The sequence below is a fragment of the Danio aesculapii genome, chromosome 12, assembly GCF_903798145.1.
Source record: "Danio aesculapii chromosome 12, fDanAes4.1, whole genome shotgun sequence".
In the NCBI taxonomy this organism is placed as follows: domain Eukaryota; kingdom Metazoa; phylum Chordata; class Actinopteri; order Cypriniformes; family Danionidae; genus Danio; species Danio aesculapii.
The window spans coordinates 37,074,942-37,096,779 of NC_079446.1; the positions used below are offsets into that span (position 1 = coordinate 37,074,942).

The 21,838-nt window shown below is 35.2% G+C and overlaps 2 protein-coding genes across 7 annotated transcripts in view; both read left to right on the forward strand.

The window, feature by feature from the left end:
* Positions 1-519: 519 nt before the first annotated feature.
* chmp6b (charged multivesicular body protein 6b) lies at positions 520-6,852 on the forward strand. Its single transcript, XM_056469928.1, has 8 exons — positions 520-748; positions 951-1,060; positions 1,153-1,240; positions 1,332-1,418; positions 1,517-1,582; positions 2,997-3,077; positions 3,173-3,242; positions 5,230-6,852. Exons 1-8 carry the CDS (start codon positions 686-688, stop codon positions 5,283-5,285), a joined length of 621 nt encoding a protein of 206 aa, XP_056325903.1. The 5' UTR covers positions 520-685; the 3' UTR covers positions 5,286-6,852.
* Positions 6,853-16,392: 9,540 nt separating this feature from the next.
* The window catches only part of baiap2b (BAR/IMD domain containing adaptor protein 2b), an 81,008-nt gene continuing 75,562 nt past the window's right edge, over positions 16,393-21,838 (forward strand). For 4 of the 6 annotated variants that reach the window (XM_056469684.1, XM_056469682.1, XM_056469686.1 and 1 more), the window contains exon 1: positions 16,394-16,654. In XM_056469684.1, the coding sequence (XP_056325659.1) occupies positions 16,583-16,654 (72 nt within the window). In that variant the 5' untranslated portion in view covers positions 16,394-16,582. Of the gene's footprint in view, positions 16,655-21,838 lie in introns of all 6 variants that reach the window. The other 2 variants (XM_056469687.1, XM_056469683.1) reach the window with 2 other exon arrangements.

Consider the following 21,838-nt stretch of genomic DNA (forward strand, 5'->3'; position numbering starts at 1 on the left):
GCATTATGTAAATTTCATTTAAATAAATAAATGTTTTTATTATTATTATTATCATTTATTATTTTATTTACTTTTATTTATTATCTATTATTACCTATTTATTTGTTTATTTTACCCCTGGCATCGGTTTCTACTTTGATTGTATAGCTAATACAATTTCTCTCTTTTTTTTTTTCATAATTGTTGTGAGATGTACATTCTTGTACTAAGTTTGTACATATTTACAATAAAAAAATATATTACTGACTATTATTAACATTAATAACCATAAAAACAACGATGATGATGAATTATTAAAATAATTAGACAATTAATAAAATAAATTATTAATAAAATAGTTTAAAAAACGACTAATAAACAATTAATGAAATAGATAATTTAATAAATAGCCAAATCGGAATCATCTTACATACTAGTATATAGAACATATTATGTTATTATTAGTATGCTCTATATACTATTACTAATATTGACCGTATTGACTAGTACACATACTTACCTCAGTGGCTTTTATTTTGAAGTACGTATCTTCCGGTAGGCTGGGTAGCTGTTTTCTTCTCCACACCTCAGACTTTAGTGTTTCTGTTATGGACTGACAGTATTGAGGCCTGTGGATTTAACATTTTCTGAATTTCAGAAACACCACCCCTGTCTGGACAGATAGTGGCGGGGATGCGGCATCGACATGGGAAATCTTTTCGGGAAAAAGAAAGCAACTCGGGTGACCGAGCAAGACAGAGCTGTGCTGGTGTGTTTAACAACTGCTAACTGGCTAATCTTTATGATTAGAGAACTTGTATATGTAAAATAAAGGTGTTACGCATATCATCTTAATATATTTATATGTATATATTTATATATCTTCGGGAAATGCACTAAAAGGATCGTTAGTCTACATCTACGTCTCATTTAATATTTAATGTTTCTCTTTTATTTATGTGTGTGAGCAGCAACTGAAACAGCAGAGAGATAAACTGAAGCAGTATCAGAAGAGGATCACGCTTCAGATGGAGAAGGAGCGACAACTGGCCAAACAGTTAATGAAAGATGGCAAGAAAGAGTGAGTACAGTCATGTCTGACTTCTTGTTACTTGTAGAACTAGAAGGTCAAGCTTTCCATTAAAACTATCTTCTAATGTTTTGTGTGTATAGTAAAGCACTCCTACTCCTGAAGAAGAAACGCTACCAGGATCAGTTACTGGAAAAGACAGAAAATCAAATTAGTAACCTGGAGCGAATGGTAAATAAAACATTTTACGCAGAGGACATGATGTATGACATGTTTACAAGACTGCAACATTTATTGTAATTCTTTATTTTGTTTTTTACAGGTACAAGATATTGAATTTGCACAAATAGAGATGAAAGTTATTGAAGGATTGAAAGTTGGCAATGATTGCCTGAAGAAAATGCACGAGGTATGTAATGAGAAATGAGTGTTATTTATCATCACATTTAGTACAATGTACTGGTGAATTTAACTTCACTTTACTCTTTTTTTTTTTTTTGTAACCAGATGCTGTCCATAGAGGAAGTGGAGAAAATCATGGATGAAACACATGATGCCATTGAGTATCAGAAGGTAAATTTTACTGCTCACACTCTGAAAATGTCAAAGGACTCCATATATACACTGACTGAGCTATACACTGAATAGGGTTCAATGGGGTCCTCGTTTGCATTTTATTTCTTTACAAATTATGTTGTCAAGTTAACAATAATTGGAGTAAATAGCTGAATTAAAAAAAATATATAAAAATTTATAAAGAAAATAAATCCATAAAGAAAACCTGACTGTCTATTAAAAGAGCTTGCAAAAACTTTGTCACAAACTATTTCTTCAATTGAAAATCATGTAGTAATGTTTTACATTTCTCATTTTTATTTGTTAAATGGAAAATTCAATGCAAATGTTATTGAAATAATTAAAGGCTTAAAATCCATTGCAAATAATAATAATTTAAATATAACATTGTTCTAGTTGTATCAAGCTCTAAAAATGTTGAGTAGAAATTATTATATGTAATTGAACATAATTAAAAAATATTTAATTCAAAAACGAATCAAAAACTGCCAGAAAAAAATAGAAATGTATAATGTTTTAGAAATATAACTGAAAATTATAAACTTATTTTTATATTTTATAAACTTTTGTAAAAAGAAAACTTAAATATAGGTGAAATTCAGTTTAACACATACATTTATGTAAATAAAACATAAAAGATTATGTGATTAAGCTAAATAAGTACAAGGTTCTGTATTTTTTGATGTTCTTAAAAATCATTTCTTTTGACTACGGGAGCCCTTAGAGTCTTACATGTGGAGAATCTGATCCTGAAGTACTGACAGGCAGCTACATCCATCTCTAATGCTGAGTTCAGACTGCATGATTTTAGTCCTGATTTTTCACTCGCCAACAAGTTTTGAGAAATCGCTGAGAAATGCCTGAAATCACAGGCAAATCGGTGCTCATTCAAGTGAGTGACAATCACACAGTTTGAACTATCAAGGAGTCACCAATACCCATGAGATATTTGGCATGCTAAATATATGGACCTGTTGGCGATTCAAATCATGCCGTGTGAAATGTGTTCTAATTGAAAATAGCATCAGCGATTACCTACAGCCAATGAGAGCAGCATGCACTAGTATGGGTACCTGCAGGCCAGCGGGAGGTTGGGGGAAAAGTTAAAAGTGCTCATTTTCAGTTTATTTAGACCCATTTATTTGGATCGGCGATTCACCTATTGTAAAGTCACGCAGTGTGAAATTTGATCCATCTTACAGTGTAAACACAGCACAGACAGAATGCTACCCTAGATAGTCATGCAGTGTAAACCGTCCGTGACACGACTACTTTGAAAATCATGCCGTCTGAACTGAATCATGCAGCCATAAGACACACTGGATCTCTTCGCATTGCACTTTGTATCTCTGTGAGCGATCTAGAACTGTTTGCTTTAAAACTCTCATTCCCATTATCTGTGTCTGTGCAGCAAATTGATGAGATGCTGGCAGGATCTCTGACCCAGGAGGATGAGGAGGCTGTGCTAGCAGAGCTGGAGGCCATTACTCAGGTCTGGCGGCAACACACTCCCAACAGCCCTTTATTCTGATGGTGTGTTTCCATTTGTGTTTTATACATCCTATGTGTGTGTGTGTGTCTGTTCAGGGAGATGCTGACCTTGAACTTCCTGAGGTGCCTGGAGAAGAGCTACCAGAGGTTCCAGAGCAAGAGCCAGGTCTGTGTTTTCTTCTCTATTTCTGTATAAAAATACTATGCATACATTAGCGTTGCCAGAATCATTGATGTTTGTTAATATTCCGGAGTTTTTAAATGGCTTAGTTCATAGTTGCAACTCCATGTGCTTTTCAGTTTAGAACACAATACTCATGCATTGTTTGTGTGTCTTTCTCTGTTACAAATACAAAAGTTGAGCTCTGTTACATGCTCCTGCACTTCACTGGATAGTCTAAATATGTCTGATCACATCCATACCAGTTATAACCCCCTAACTTTAATCCCAATTTTTGAGATTACACTTAAAAAATGGAACATGTCCTTGGACCACATTAGCATAGTGTTTTTTTTTTTTTTTTAGAAAAAATTTAGATTTATACAAGACAAAAGCTGATTAAGCCTTCTGTTGATGCTTATTTCAGTAGGATAGGACAATATTTGGCAGATGCAGAATAACTGAGATGCAACAATTGGAAAATCTGGAATCTGAGGGTTCAAATTAGAAAAAATATAAAAATACAGAAATGCACATTGCTATAAAAAATGGGTTTTGATCTATTTACAGTTGGAAATTTACAAAATATCTTTACTTAATATTATAATAGTTATTTGAATAAAAAAGAAATGGTACAAAGTCGATAATCATATGCATATTATATATAGTTCGCCACAATAAGTTCAGTTTTAAATAATTATTATATACATATTTTTAATGCACTGAGAAATTTCCTGGGCTGCATGGTGGCGCAGTGGGTAGCATGTTCACCTCGCAGCAAGAAGGTTTGATTGTAATGTATTGGTTGCTGTGTGGAGTTTGCATGTTCTCCCTGTGTTTGTGTGGGTTTCCTCCGGATGCTCCGGTTTCCCCCACAAGTCCAAAAACATGTGGTATAGGTGAATTGGGTTGGCTAAATCATCCGTAGTGTCTAAGGATGTTTCCCAGTGATGGGTTGCAGCTGGAAGGGCATCCGCTGCGTAAAACATGCTGGATAAGTTGGTCGTTCATAATGAATGAGAAATGTCCTACCTGTGGGACATCGTGACCGATAAGGACTGTAAACACAATACCACTCTTTAAAGTCTAAAGAGAAAGTAAACAGTTGAGGAAAAAATATATTAATGATAGTCATTAACAATAAATCAATAACAAAAAAACTACTAAATTAGACTTCCTGAAACATGCTAAGGACTGTTTTAATGAGCACATTTGTTACTGATTATACTTTGCTTATTTGTTTGCATGTCTTCAATAATGTTTTACCTTTATTGGCTTTATTGGTGTTTTTTTCTCTATCACTAAAATTGTAATGTGAAAAATTGTGAAATGCATTATGCTACATCCATGGCAAAATTAATGAAAATGATACATGGTTTTTGGCACGTTAGTGAATCTTTAGTAGTAAAAAATCGTATCAGTAGCTGGTTTATTGTGCATTTTGCAGCGTCACATGAGAAACTCAAAACAACGTAATGGAAACGCCTTATATTTAAATAAAAATCCAATTCAATAGCAAAAAAAGGTTTTAAGGATATGGATATGAACTTGTACAAAAAAAAAGAGAATAATCAGAGCATTTACTGAATAAACACTGACATAGAGAACATTACACCCACATGATCACGCTTGACTTGTTTACTGTTGCTTACTAGGTTACCAATACTACAGTCAGCTGCTCCAACAAGCTGATACAAAACAAACCTAATTTGCTGTTTTAATTCATTTATTTTTTGTAAAATTAAAAAATATTTGCTTCACCTTTGGATTGAAACCCGGCTACTGAGCCATGCTTGAGTTTTTCAATCTGGCATATAAATATGAAGACGTGCATAAATACTGTCATTTGAATCTAGCTGTTGCCATTTTTCCCTGTGGCTTTGAAAATAGTATCGAGCATCAGTATATTTAAGACACTGTATATAGACACTGGATGACTACACTACTATTCATACACCATGCAGATGCTTAAAGAACATGTTGTATGTTTCAGTGCGGGAGAAGGAGAAGGTGAAAAAGAAGCCAGAGCGTGAGATGGTGGCAGTGTAAATACAGATCTGTCCGCCTGCCATCTGTCGTACCTCCACGTCAGCTCTCGAGCCGTTCCACTGGACCCCAAGGGCTCATCCCAAACAAAACCCCTCATACATGTTGAAGACCCTACATCCATGCCATTTTTTTAAAACTTGTACATACACAGCATACTGTACGCCATTTAGTTTAGTAATACAATCATTTTGAAGAAGATGCTCTTAACAGTGCCTGGTCTTTCTAATCACCCTACAGTTTTCATCTGATCTTGTAACTATACATCAAAGGCGTATCATTCTAATGCATGCATCACTTTTATTATAACAGTCTGTTTAAATGATGAAACGTTACACCATGGTTTGTGACACAAAACTGAAGCGTTTCCATTATGGGCGTAAATTTGTACAAACTTTACAGTGTCCTGTAAAATGATATTAAAAGCTACAACTATAACAAGCCTGGTTTAAAGGTGATTTAAGCAGGTTTAAGACGGCAGCCTTGTCGATTTGAAGTTTACAAAACCCTACTGTATATACATATACACTCACTGGCCACTTTATTAGGTACACCTGTCCAACTGCAAGTTATCTCAAATTTCTAATCAGTGAATCACATGGCAACAACTACATGCATTTAGGCATGTAGACATGGTCAAGACGATCTGCTGCAGTTCAAACTGAGCATCAGAATGAGGAAGAAAGGTGATTTAAGTGACTTTGAACATGGCATGGTTGTTGGTGCCAAACGGGTTTGTCTGAGTATTTCAGAAACTGCTGATCTACTGGGATTTTCACGCACAGCCATCCCTAAGGTTTACAGACAATGGTCTAAAAAAAGAGAAAATATCCAGTGATCGGCAGTTCTGTGGGCGCAAATGACTTGTTGATGTCAGAGGAGAATGGCCAGACTGGTTCGAGCTGATAGAAAGGCAACAGTAACTCAAATAACCACTCCAAAGTTGGACATTAGAAGATTGGAAAAACGTTGCCTGGTCTGATGAGACTGGATTTCTGCTGCAACATTCAGATGTAGGGTCAGAATTTGGAATCAACAACATGGTTCAGGATGGCGGTGTAATGGTTTGGCATTTTCTTGGCACACTTTGGGCCCGTTAGTACCAATTGAACATTGTGCCGGTGCCACAGCCTTCCTGAGTATTGTTGCTGACCATGTCCATCTCTTTATGACCACAATCTTCTGATAGTTATTTCCAGCAAGATAACACGCCATGTCATAAAGCGCGAATCAAGTATACCAGAAAGGTGTACCTAATAAAGTGGCCAGTAAGTGTACTCTTATTAAATACAGTTCTGTTTGTAATCATCATATGCTGCACACACAGTTTTTATGAAGTCTGCATACATAAGATACAAGTATAGAATCGATCCTAAACTAATGGCACTGGAACCCTACGCATTGTTTTATGCTTATTTTGGTTTTGTAACTAGCTCACGGATTCATTTCAATTCATATTTCCCCATGTCAGCTCTCCCAGTTGTGTACTTTAAAGTCAGTGTTCAGTATATTACTCCATGCTCTGTCTTTCTAGTTTTGTAAATCTACAACAATAAATTTTATGTAATCATTTTTTATCATTATTTGGACTGCAGGAAGAATATTACTAGCAGCCACTAGGGAGCAGTGTAATGCAGGCTGTGTTGTGTACAAGAGTCTTCTGCATTCTTTGCTTTTATTGCAGGTCATTTTTCTCTCTAAATGGACTCATGTCTTAAAGAAACAAAAACACACGTGTGATATATGCTACTGTTTAAATCTATAGGGTCAGTAAAATTAGTGTTTTTATTTAGCACGGAGGGTGTCACGGTGGCGTGGTGGGTAGCACGATCGCCTCACAGCAAGAAGATCACTGGTTCGAGCCCCAGCTAGGTAAATTGGCATTTCTGTGTGGAGTTTGCATGTTCTCCCCGTGTTCTCGTGGGTTTCCTCCGGGTGCTCCGGTTTCCTCCACAGTCCAAAGACATGTGGTACAGGTAAATTGGATAAGCTAAATTGGCCGTAGTGTATGGATGTTTCCCAGTGATGGGTTGCAGCTGGAAGGGCATCCACTGCATAAAACATATGCTGGATAAGTTGGCGGTTCATTCCGCTGTGGCGACCCCTGATTAATAAAGGGACTGAGCCAAAAAGAAATTGAATGAATTTAGCATAGACACTGAACTAGTAAAGTTCTCCTACTGTAGAGATGTCAGTGGGCTTTTGTTTTAACAGATTTCACTTGAGATACAAGCACTGCAATTATCTTCATATATCAGCAAAGGACTGACATCTTATTTATCTATTAGTTAAAAAACAAAAAGTGTCAAATGATGTGCAGTCATAAAAGCTATAATTAACCACTCTACTGTAAACCCTGTGTGCTACATCAAGCAATAGTTTTCAATCAAGGAGGCTTCAGCATACTGTCAAAACTTAATCAATCCAAAAATCCTCTTAATTTGAAGAATTTAGATGCAAAAACCTCTAAGTGCCATCTGAAAATCATTATTTGAGAGTAAAATTATTTTTAAGTAATAATTAATAATTATTCTAAATATAAATATGTATATATATATTTTTTCCCATCCATTCATATTCTTTTCGCCTTAGTCCCTTTATTAATCAGGGGTCATCACAGTGGAATGAACCGCCAACTTACGCAGCAGACGCCCTTCCAGCCACAACCCATCACTGGGAAACCCATACACTCTCATTCCCACTCGTACACTACGGACAATTTAGCTAACCCAATTCACCTATAGCATATGTTTTTGGACTTGTGGGGGAAACCGGAGCACCTGAAGGAAACCCACACCAACACAGGGAGAACATGCAAACTCCACAGATATGCTAACTGACCCAGACGAGGCTCGAACCAACGATCTATCTATCTATCTATCTATCTATCTATCTATCTATCTATCTATCTATCTATCTATCTATCTATCTATCTATATCTATAAATAAATAAATAAATATATATATATATATATATATATATATATATATATATATATATATATATATATATATATATATATATATATATATATAATTTTTTTTTTTATTGCACATTTGTAAGTTATATGAATATATTTTTATATTTATTGTGGTTTTTTTTTCAATTACAAATTTTAACAATATTGAAAAAATTTAGAATTGAAAAACACCACACAATAAATATTTTAAAAATACATTTAGAAATATCATGTTTTATATACACACTACCGGTCAAAAGTTTGGGGTCAGAAGCATTTTTAAATGTTTTAAAATAAGCTTATCCTGTTCACTAAAGCTGCATTTATTTCATCACAAATATAGTACAAATTGTAAAATTGTGAAATGTTATTGCACTATAAAATAACTGTTCAAAAGTAGTTTAAAATTTAATTTAATTTAATAACTTATTCCAGTGATTTTAAATATGAATTTTCAGCTTCATTACTCCAGTCTTCAGAGTAACATGATCCTTCAGAAATCACTCTAATGTTGTTTATTATTATTAATATAATATTAATCACTGGAGTGATAATTTCATTTGGAACTACATACAATAAGAAAGCAGTTATTTAAAATGTTAATAAATATTTAACAATTTTACAATCTTTTTATATTTAAATAACAGGGTTTCGGCAGGTTTCTTCAAATCAAATTTGACTTTTTTAAGAGCATTATGAACTAAATTTTAGACTTATAAAGGGGCTAAAATGATTTTTTTTAACGGCCTGGAGACTTCTGTAAATATTTTTTGTATTAATGGAAGATCACATAAAGGCATGTGTTGCTTTAGTTTTCTTTCCCTGATTAGGGAATTTAATTTGGAGAATTTGCTGTAAAAATGTCTAACAGCTGTTGTGAATGGACCCTTTTAACATTTCCAGGTTTCTCAGTAGTGGAAGTTGTCATAGTTGAAATTAATAGCGGAAATGACTTAATATTTTTGTAATATGATGCAAATTTGTTTTAAAACGTATATAAATATACATACGATTAAAAAAATCCAAATATTAAATACATATATATTAACAAATACATATATATTAAAAACTTTCAAAGATTTAGGATTATGATGATCGTTAAACAGGTCATAACAGTCTTGTGGAAAGGGTCCACTGTATCTCTTTGCAATACAAGACTTAAATATAAAATAAGTTTTAAAATGGATTAGGTTATTGGGTGTTGGCCAGATTGGGTAGCTTTACTTGGACATTAAGACCTGTTTAAAATGATTTAAGACCTACAACACATTATTTCAGTGAATTTATGAATTTTAGGGCCTAAAATTATGTTTTTAAAATTGACTTGTTAAGACTGCACGGACACCCTGAATAAATGCTGCCCAAACGTTTGACTGGTAGGGTACATATTTTTTCAATTCCAAATTTTTACAATATAATACTAATATATAAAGACAAAAATATGAGGTCAGTAAGATAAAAAGTAATTAAGAAAAAATTCATATTCATAGCAAGAATGCTTAAAATTATGATAAATGACAAAAAACTATTTTTACATTGTTAATATTAACGTGAACTTTCTATTAATTGAAGAAACTTTAAAAAATGATGAAAATATTAAGCAACACAACTCCTGTGTTGATGGATTTCTGACATGGCATACCTGAATTTTTCATTTTTCAAGGAATAATAGTTATTTTAATTTACTCTGGCTTTAAACTCTGAATGAAGTCTTTACATGCATTTAAAAATCTTACCAAACCTCATCCATTTAAACAATATTTTCCTCTACGATCCATTTAACTGAATATTTTGACATCTAAATGTATGTACCACCACAGGTAACTGGCTACAGCTTATGTTGTAAAGTTAAGTGTGCAGTTTTTTTGTCCAGAGTACTGGTCATAAACATTTTGAAAAGCATTGTTTGAAAGGCACTGGTCTAAAAAACCCAAATACCTGCATAGCTTAGTTGGACGTCCATTGTCTGGCACAGGCAGCTGGAGGTGTGTGGGGCTGCTCTTATCTCGCCTGACACAAAGCACTATGGGAGTGGGCGACTGCCCTATGAGTCTGAATGGCTCCACCAGAGCTCAATATGAAGCAGTTTCATACTGTTACATTGTCAGACTTTGATCAATGAATGTGCACTAAAGACAGAAATTGAGCTTCAGAAACAATAAGATAACCTGAGTTTTTCTTTAAATATGTTAAATAAAGAACATCTAGCTTGATTACATTTTGCTGTATCTCATCCAGCTGATAAATATCTTCTCTTAAAGGTATATTTCACTAAAAAGATTAAATTTACTCACTATTTACTCGCACTCAAGTGCTTCCAATCCTTTCTTTTCTGCACTGAACGCAAACGTTTTTTTTTAAAGCTGAAAACCACAAAAGAAGATATTTTGAAGAATGTTAGAAACCTGTAACCACTGACCTCCATTGTAGGAAAAACAAATACTTTAAAAGTCAATGGTCACAGGTTTCTAACATTCTTCAAAATATCTTCTTTTGTGTTAAACATAAGAAATGTTCTCTTTTGGGTGAACTATCCCCTTAATCAGATCTGTTGAAAAATGATGCTGTTGGTGTATGTATCGATCGCTGTTTTGCTTTGTTGCTTTTTATTTACCCTTCACGCTGGGTCTCGGCAGATCCAGCAGATAAGACTTCCACCGTGACGTGAAATCAATCGATGTGGCCTCCAGGCGGAAGCATCTCCAATGTTATATGCATTTCCCAGGAACCTCCATGAGTGCTGTATGTGCAGCTGGCTGAAAAAGAAAGAAAGGAAAGGAAACTGTCCATTGTGTTAGGCTGGATTTCTTGACCTTTGCAATCAAGGAGCGCACACACACACAATTAAATGTAGTTTACTCTGTTGCTTGACCTTTAAGGCAGGGAAACATAGAGCAGGGGAGCTCAATCCTGCTCTTCAGGATCTACCATCCTGCAGAGATGAGCTACGATTGCAATCAAGGAGTCTTGGAGTTCATTTGAAAATGACATGCAGCTGTGCTAAAACTAAATTTGACTGCTTTTCTCATCAGAACATGCAGCTGTAAAAGATGTTGCCACCAGATTAGCAGCTTATTTTGAGGATAAACATAATACTGGAATATTACTGCCTACACTGTAAATATATCTGTTAATTAACCGTTTCCGTATCTGTGATTCACAATTGTTCTCCATTTATTTACGGTTGTGAATTGCATTATGGGATGTTGATCTCTGCTCTGTTGACTGTTGATGTTGAAAATGCAATTCTTCAGTTTAACAAAGTGACTTTTATTTACATTTTAGTAGTAGTCTGAAGTAATATAATGTATAAGAAATAATATATAGAGACATCAGTCTGTAAATTAACAGAAAATGTATTGGCAGTTTATTATATGGTTTTCATGCTGTAATATACAACACCAACCCAGACAATACAGGATGGGCCATTTATATGGATACACCATAACAAAATGGGGATGGTTGGTGATATTAACATCCTGTTTGTGGCACATTAGTATATGAGAGGGGGCTCATGAAAGAATAAAGTTACGTTAAAACCAAGCACACCATTGTTTTTCTTTTGAAATTTCCAAGAAGTTTGATGTCACATGACCCTCTTATTTAAAAAACAAAAGTAGGATCTGAGATGGCTGACTTTAAAATGGCCATCATGGTCACCAACCAAACTTTAAAAGTTTGGCCCCTCTCATATACTAATGTGCCATAAACAGGACGTTAATATTACCAACCATTCAAATTTTATTAAGGTGTATCTATTTAATCGGCCCACCCTGTATATCACTTTAAACTATTAAAAATACTTTGAAAAGTATTTTTTAACTTTCAAGGATAAAAGTTGTTAAAAGATCAAGCTCCCATAATGCAATTTAAAAACATAAATAAAACTACAGCATAGTTTTGAGAGGATCACGTGCTTATGATTGACCATGGCTGGTCCCACATTAGCTAACACATGATGCACCAATCAGATGATTCCCAAGTCAACATAAATAATCATGAGTGCTCTTCCAGCTGCAACCCATCACTAGGAAACATTCATACACCCTCATCCACACACATACACTACGGACAATTTACCCAATTCACCTATAGCGCATGTCTTTGTGATGGAAACCAGAGCACACAGAGAAAACCCCACTCAAACACGGGGATAACATGCAAACTCCACACAGAAATTTCAATTGACCCAGCCTGGGCTCGAACCAATGACCTTGCTGTGAGGTGATTGAGCTACTCACTGTGCCACGGTGATGCCCTAGCAATTTATCTCTCCATAGCAATTCTCAACTTATTAGCCATAAACAAAAAGGGGAGTTCTTGAGATCTACTTGAGCTCAAACTCCCCACTCGGCCCTTAATCGGGAGCCCCGGGCTCGAGGATCTTCTGAGAATGTCAAACACGCTTTATTATCAATCATCAGCTAAGTGTGAACTCTTGAAAACACAATTAGACTAATTAAAATTAAAAATAAAAAAAACATAAAAAACATTGAATTATGATTTTTAAATTATTTTATTAGTAACAATGGATATTTAAAGATTTTACATGGCTTAAACCTTAAAAAAATATGGTTCTTTTAAATCTTATTCATGTAAGGAAACCTAAAATGGCTCTTATGGCATCACTGTAAAAACACCAACTTGGAAGCTTTGTTTTGAACAGTACAAGATAGCACACATAATATTTGCTACATATTTTAGAATCCAAAATAATGGTGTAATCAAATCATATTTACGTTCACTGTTTAAAACAATTAATATAATAACATTCATTCATTTTCTTTTTGGCTTAGTCCCTTTATTAATCTGGGTTCACCACATCAGAATGAACCGCTAACTTATCCAGCATATGTTTTACGCAGCTGATGCCCTTCCAGCTGCCAATCACTGGGAAACATCCATACACTCCCATTCACACCCATACACTACGGACAATTTAGCCTACCCAATTCACCTGTACTGCATGTCTTTGGACTTGTGGGGGAAACAACTGGAAGGGCATCCACTGCGTAGAACATATGCTGGATAAGTTGGCGGTTCATTCCATTGTGGTGACCCCTGATTAATAAAGGGACTAAGCCAAAAAGAAATTAATGAATGAATAAGATGAAGACTAACTTAGATACAACAGAGACTATAATTCAATATAACTGTATATTGAAATATTTTTATTCTCAGGGACACATTCAGTTTTATTGGTCAATCACGTTTCTTTAATAATACATTGAGTGCCAGTAATCCTGAATGTGTGGTTGTATTTGTTTGTGTAGTCATAGTTTTCTATTATATATACAGAAACAGACAGAGAGAGAGAGAGAGAGAGAGAGCGCAGGAAGAAAGTGTGTTGGTGGTGTGGGCTGGAGCTCCGGAGAGATAAAGGAATTCCTGCCTACATCACACGCACAGACCCACGCGTCAAGTGCCCACTGCTGATCCTCCTCCACTCCTCGGAGAACACTCCACTATGAGTGATGCAGTCATGATGATGCTCCATTTTGAAAATACAATCTTAAAGAGCATAAAAATCCATGACTAAATGTTTCAAACATCATATTTAAGAAACGTTACAGAATGTATAGTCTTGTTTGAATCTACATGTATTTGTATGCCATTTTCTGAGTGTTCCAAAGATTCAAACATTTGAGTCATAATGAATTTGAAAGAGTGATCAAATTGTTCATTTCCATGTACTGCTCACTAAAGTCATGCTCTTTTATAACATGAACAAAACACTTTTGAGAGGGATTGTGAATAAACATTTAATGCTGGCGAATCTATTCAGTTTAACAGTCACTTACTGTGTCCTAAATTGAATACTTTTGTACTTCAAGTGTTTATTATGTGAAAAACTGTAGGCTAGGGTAAATTATGAATGTCTGAATTGATATTTGAAACAGTAGGTGAAAAGCAGCCCAGGTCCAGTGAAATTCTGAAGTGAAAATTACACTTTACTAGGATTTATGAATGGCAATGAAGCAATCAACTGATGCTGGTACACTTTAAAAATTCTGAGCTGTTATAACCCAACGTTTGGTCCAAACATTGGGTCAAAAACAGTCATTTAAATTTAAATAATGCAACATTGGGTTTGTCTATATTTGATCCAACATTGGGTTAAAAAGAGTCATTTAAATTTAAATAATGCAACATTGGGTTATGACAACCCAGCATTTGTTAAAGTGCACCATGCCAGAAACAATACAGCACATGTTTTAGTCCAAATTTTCCATTTTCAGAACATACTTTAAGAGCGAAACTTTATACAGGGATATAATTATTTTTAATCTATTATAGAATGGTTTATAAGGTTTTACAGAGCTGACATTTTAATTTTTAAAATAAGTTCAGTAGTCAAACGATAAAATTTCAAATGATTATTGCTGTTGCACTTGTGCCTTTGGTGTTCTAATTCACTTGTTTTCATTCAGTCTTTCAAGTGGACTACATTAGTGGACTAAGGTACATTCTAAAAGGGATACAGCTGTGGATACGGACATCAGTATGGCATACTTTTTGTGACACTGTACAACAATAATGACTATTTTTACGTTACTGTGAGGGGTGCAGGTTTAGAGTAGAAGTTAATAAAACAATTTAATGGAAAATTGTATAATTAATATAAATAATTCTCGTTAACTTGTATGCTTTCTAGCAACAACCATCTCTACAAATAGGGAATAGTGAACGAATGTGTACAAGAGATGATTAATTGGACCACTTGTCGCCACCTACTGGCGAACGATGTAATGTAGAGAAAGGATTTTTTAGTAAACATATAATTAACAACAATAATTACTATTTTTAAGTTACAGTGAGGGGTATAGGTTTAGGGTAGACGTTAATAATACAATTTCATTGGAAATTTAATCATTAATATAAATTATTATCGTTAAAATCTGAATTCTTACTAGCAACAAGCCTACAAATAGAAAATAGTGAACAAATGAGTGTACCAGAGAAGGTTAAATCGAACACATCTTCACTTATCGCCATCTACTGGTGAACAATATAATGAAATAATTTTTTAGTAAACATATAATTTAGTTCATTGACAACAATAATTACTATTTTTATGTTACTGTGAGGGGTATATATTTAGGGTTGTGGTAGACGTTAATTGGAAATGTAATCATTAATATAAATTATTGTCGTTAACTTCTGAATCCTTTCTTGCAACAACCCTATAGAATAGTAAACTAATGAGTGTACCAGAGACAATTAAATTGACCACATCTTCACTTGTCACCACCTACTGGCGAACATTGTAATGCAGAGAAAGTATTTTTTTAGTAAACATTTAATTCAGTTCACCGACAACAATTACTATTTTTACGTTACTGTGAGGGGTACAGGTTTAGAGTAGGCGTTAATAAAACAATTTAATGGGAAATTTAATAATTAGTAGTAATAAGTAGTATAAGTAGTAGTAATAATTAGTGTAAATAATTCTCAGTAACTTCTGTATCCTTTTTAGCAACAATCCTTCAAATAGAGAATAGTGAATCAATGAGTGTATGAGAGACGATTAATTCAACCACATCTTCACTTGTCACCCCCTACTGCGAACGATGAAATGCAGAGAAAGGATTCTTTAGTAAACAGATAATTCAGTTCATTGAAATTAATCAATATTAATTAAAAGAGTGCTCCGGTTTCCCCCACAAGTCCAAAGACAAGCGCTATAGGTGAATTGGGTCAGCTAAATTGTTCGTAGTGTATGAGTGTGAATGAGAGTGTATGCTGCAGCTGGATGGGCATCCACTGCGTAGAACGTATGCTGGATAAGTTGGCGGTTCATTCTGCTGTGGCGACCCCTGATTGATAAAGCGACTAAGGTGAAAAAATGAATGAAAGAATAAATTAAAAGAGTGGGTTTCAGTGTACAAAGGCGATTCAAGAATGCACTGTGCTTGATCTACTCACAGCTTAACGTCTTGCCATTTATGACAACAGCGTGTAACCTATAATGCTGTAGTAAATGGTCTTAGTCTGAAGCTTATTCACTAGCCCCGCGAAAGCTCCTGTTAATCGGAGGATGCTCTTCTCTTCTCTTCCGTCGCTCGTTCACAGCAGCGCGGAAGGCGAACGCGCAGAGGCGGAGTCCGCGGGAACATCAAGTGCAGCTCCAGTGACGAGGATGAGCGCGTACGGTGGATTCCCGCCACTCCGGCGGCTGCGCGTGGGCATCAGTGAGAGAGTTCCGTATAAAAGCTCCCGCATCCTCCTCTGCCTCTGACACTCTCTGTGTTTGAATGATACGGTGTCTTCTTCCTCTCCTCCTCCTCTTTTGTTTTCTCGGGAAACATTTTCCTGCAGTAGAAATTGAAATTCTCGTCTATGGTTCTGACTCAAGCTTCCAAAATGTCCCGGACTGACGAGGTGCACCGTATAACGGAGAATGTTTATAAGGTAAGTTATTATTGAGTAGACATATCTTTGTCTTTTTAAATGCTCTGCATGAATCATTATGCAGATATTATATGCCGGGTTAAAGTATTAGTGTTTTAAAATAATACCGAAAAGGTTTTAAAGTTGCTTACTGTGAATAACTTGTTTAATGGGACACTTCATATGTGTGCGCATATAGAGAATATGAGGGGCTCGTAAACTCCATTTCTACTGAGACTGTCACTTTGAAGTAAATTTTGACAGAATTTGTAGTGAACTGTCCCTTTAAACGATGCAGACTAGAAACACATGTAATGTAGAAATAGCTGGTTTCAGTGTGGAACCAGTTTAACCAAATAGTTCAATCGGTCATCTCACCTGTACTCTCTGAAACTCATGTGAGTTTCAAGTGCCTGTCACTTATGTAATGAGGATAAAGACAGTCTGAGAGTTCACTTCTGTACAACTTTTGTGAAATCTTAAACAGAAAATGTACTAACCCTCGCCTTGCTCCAAACCTGCTTCAGTTTCTTTATTTCTGTTGAACACAAAATATGTTGATACATTTTGAAAAGTGATAGTCATTACCATCTATAGTAGGTAAAAATACTATGCGAGGTGATGGCTATATGAGTTTACAACATTCTTCCAAGTATCTCATTTTGTGTTAGACAGAAAAGAGAAATTTATAAAGACTAGGACCACTTGAGGCTGAGTAAATGATGTGTTTGTTCTGGTCCTTGAATGTGTTAGTTTGTGTATGCTTGTATTTGTTTTGCTCTAAGTGAGTTCTCGGTTAGTAATGTGGTATGAAACTGATTGTGTAAAACAGATGGAGAATAACTGCGTCCCATCAGGAAAGAGTGACTAATGCACTTGCATGGATCCCTATGGCAGTCGTGTACGAATGTCCTTTTACTTCTTTTCTCTGCCAGCTTTTCCCGCATGGAGCTCACGTCTGTTGTAGTGTACAGTACCTCTTTGAAACCACCTGACTCACCAAACTAAACCTTGGTGGCTGACCCAGTGAAGCATGTTAGTCAATCCTGCAGACATCTGTTAAGGGACTTTAATGTTTAGGCTGTTAATTCCAACCCATGGAGGTAATATCCTTGGCTAGAGAGTGAAGGGACGCTATTATTACTTGGGGATTTGGGGGGGGTACTGTTCTGTGAGGATCTTTTGACTGAAATGATGTAGCAAATGTTTTTAAATAATTAAACATTAGAGGAGATGCAGTACATTTAGTTTTATACATATGGGGTGTAAAAGTCATGTAGATTAACATTAAGTTATATATTTTAGAGTAACAACAAAGTATTTTTAATAAAATGTATATATTTATTATATAATATAGCTCTGTGATGTGACTAATTTAATTAAAATAATATTGGAAAGAATGCTACGCATAGAAATATATACTAAAATAAGGAAAAACTATTATAAAATAAGATAATAAAAAAAGTTCTAGATCAGAGATGCCCAAAGTAGGGCCTGCAGGCCAAAGTTGGCCCAATGAAACCTTTAATTTGGCCCACCATCCCATCTGAGAGGAGAGAATGATGGAAAGGGTTGGGGCCAATGACTTGAACACAGAGATAGTCATTTTCTGATCTGACTTAACCTTTTTGTTTGTTTGTTTTATTGCTGAGCTGCAAAAAAAGCAAACTGGAATTAAATGTTTCAATTAAATGTAAATGAATCAGATTTTTTAAAGTGTAATTACTGTGACTTGATGGATAGAGGATTATGTACAAGACATCGGCAAGAAAATCAAGGCAAAAAATAGTATAATTCTATTAGAAATTAGATTGTTTTTACTGTAATAAATAAATTTTACAATGTAAAAGACTAAAAACATTATTAAATAAATTAGGAACCTACCCATGCTAAATCGCCCCGCCTATATTTTCCTTCGGCCCACTAGCCTCAATTTTAAATATTAAATTATATATAATCTGAGTAGTTCTTGTATACAAATTTCGACACTGGCCTAAGAAAGCAGTCCAAAAATAATTTTAAATATTAAATGAGTTAATGAGTGTGTATTGATGTTTCCCAGTACTGGGTTGCCGCTGGAAGGGCATCCACTGTGTAAAACATATTCTGGATAAGTTGGCGGTTCATTCGGCTGTAGCGATCCCTGAAGAATAAAGGAACTAAGCCGAAGGAAAATCAATGAATTAATTAAATGGGTTTAGATTATGCATGTCACATATATCATAATATATTATATGTATAGAATTCTATTATTACATAGAATTCAAATGTATTTTTAGTGCTTTTTTGGCCAATATAAACTTTAGATTTGCAGACTTTGCAAAAATAAAATACATGTGTGTTTATAAGGAAACACAAATCCGCATATGTGAACAAACAGGAATCTTGTGCTTCCTTGGAAAGACTCGTGTGAGGCTGAAGTCAAAAGAAGGCAATGATAATATCTCAGTTCCTAATAGAGGAAGTTATTTGTCTTCCACTGTAAATCTTTCTTAAATGTGGAGATACATTTTTCATGAGCTTAAAAAGTTGTGTAACCGACCAAAAGAAAAGCTGTAGTTTAATAACTGGGCGTTTCTTGACCACATAATCCTCCTTCAGGATTATTTTGCATGCGTTAGTACAGTGTTATGTTCTTGTCAATGGCAGAAGTTTCAGAATATTTACATAGAAACCATCTCCAGTGTTTGCATGGCCTTTGATGAAAGTTCTTCTGTTTAGATTCTTTCAGGATTAACTTAAAACATTAAGCTTACACATTTCAATGTCCTTTCATAGATAGGATGAATTTAAATAGTCATAATTTGTAGAATTGACATATTGAGACACTTTAGGAAGTAATCAGTGGAAGCCGGCTCCAAAATTAAATGATTTTAAACCTCTGTTGGGGATCATTACTATGATATCCTGTGGTGCTTTATATTGAATGAGAAATGGAAACTCAAGTCACGACCAGTGTTACCTCTAGCTTTGAGCATTAGGGTCATTTTGTCCTTTCAGACTTTCAAGTGGGAGGATATTCATTCCTCACTGGGTCTCTTGGCTTCTTTAGGCTCTGTGATTTGTATAATTATGGGTATTGTGAGGCCACAGTGGGGTTCTCTATTATAAGAAATAAAGAGACAGCGGATGCAATGGAGCGATAAACTACTCAGTACTCACTGATAGAAGAACAATGTAGTGGGCCATTTGACAGCATCAGGCATCATCTTTCACATCAGTAATTCACAACTGGTGTGAAATGAACCAGGTATGGGGTGCAGGATTGTTCTGCAGAGCAAAACAATTATTGATCCATTACATTTAAAATCTCTTGTCAAATACGAAATTTCTGAATGCGTCTTCTTTTCTTGGTATAATTTTCAGACTTTTTAATTATTTAAAATATTGTCGTTGCTTTCTGAACTGCGTCATGCCTTATTAGAAAGCATTGCAAAAATATAAATTGAATATATCCTAATTATATGTCATTCTTGATCCTTCAAAACCATTTCGATCCATTGATTCATTCATTTTCTTTTCAGTTTAGTCCCTTTATTAATCTGAGGTTGCCACAGTGGAATGAACCACCAACTTATCCAGCATTTGTTTTATGCAGTGGATGCCCTTCCAGCTGCAACCCATCACTGGGAAACACATACACACTTATTCACACACACATACACTACGGACAATTTAGCCTACCCAATTCACCTGTACCACATGTCTTTGGACTATGGGGGAAACCGGAGCACCCGAAGGAAACCCACGCGAATGCAGGGAGAACATGCAAACTCCACACAGAAATAAAAAAAAACTGCTAGTTTAATATTGGTGCATATGTAAACAATGGTAAATACAACTTGTAAAATATGCAATTTAACATTTAAACATATGTTGATGAAACAGCATAAGTAAGGTTATTAGCTTGGTTGTATCCTTTTGTTCTTGAGAGACCAGTTAAACTTTACTGTACTTTGTAGCTAGATTTCTTAAAGTAATTCACTTGGTATTGATGGTGAATCTCCTCCAGAAATGACAGCGACAGTTTGTTTACAAGTTTGTGGGCGTTTAAGTAGTTGCTGTCATGTGATGTGCGTTTGACAGAACAAACTGTACCGTGTTTTCGTTACATACAGATTGCAAAACCAAAAAACTTTTGTTTTCAAGTGTAGTTGGTTCATTCAAAAGCACAGGTTTCAAGCTTTATCTAAATACATTTTTTATAATTATTTTTTAGGGGTTTTTACCTTTATTTTGACAGGACAGTAGAGAGAATTGACAGGAAAGTGTGGGGAGCAGAGAGAGGGGAAGGATCTGCATAGTACCTTGAGGCAGGAATCAAACCCGGGTTGCCGCGAACACCGGAGTGCATGTGTCAGTGCACTTTCCACTACGCGATAGGCATAGACATACCTGGACATATTTCTTATGTTTGTGAAGCAAGTATTCGCTGAGATTCCAGTGCATTTGTTCACCACAAAAACTGTTGTAAAAGCATACATCTGGTCCGAGCTTCTCCCCCGAAGAAACGTCAGCAATCAAACGGATAGCAATCAATGATTGGCTCCTGTACTAGAAGGCAGGGCTTCATTCGCCACATTGACCGTTACACTTGTCCTCATTCAAAACTATAGGGGTGACATGTCTTGTGTATTCTATAGTCTTTGTTTTGATGTGTTGAATGTTTAATGATGACACTTCATAATCTATTCAGTTCATCTTGGTACATCAAGTACATTTTGTCACCTGCATTTACTGGTTCACCGGAACATTTCTTGAAATACATGCTTGTGTTAACCACAATGTGTTTTATGTGAACTCAAATATTGGGTGTTTCCCCATTCAGCTTATCTATTGTTTACATTTGCTCATCACATTCATAGTGTTGGCCATATGCAATTTATTTATTTTTGCAGCTACCTATGTACATTCACAGGTTTACTACTGTTCTGAGTTGCTACATGATGTCCAGTGTAAAAATCTCTCAAAAATTATGGAAAAACAGTTTTAGATACATAAATCCATGTAACTGGCTGCTTGCTTTGTCTTTTATAATGCTCATATTTATGTCCATGTGAAACTGTGGAGTGTGTTGCACTGATTTTTGAGGGAGAATATATTTCAAATTTCAGAAAAAGCCATATTACCCTGCAGCCCAAGGCCGGTTACTCAAGGACACTAAGCAGGGCTGAGCCTGGTCAGTACCTGGATGGGAGACCACAT

Coding starts and splice junctions, on each gene's coding strand:
- chmp6b (XM_056469928.1), top strand. CDS start 686: ATGGGAAATCTTTTCGGGAAAAAGAAAGCAACTCGGGTGACCGAGCAA. Junction 1,061..1,152: donor ATGAAAGATGGCAAGAAAGA/GTGAGTACAGTC, acceptor TTGTGTGTATAG/TAAAGCACTCCTACTCCTGA. Junction 1,583..2,996: donor ATGCCATTGAGTATCAGAAG/GTAAATTTTACT, acceptor GTGTCTGTGCAG/CAAATTGATGAGATGCTGGC.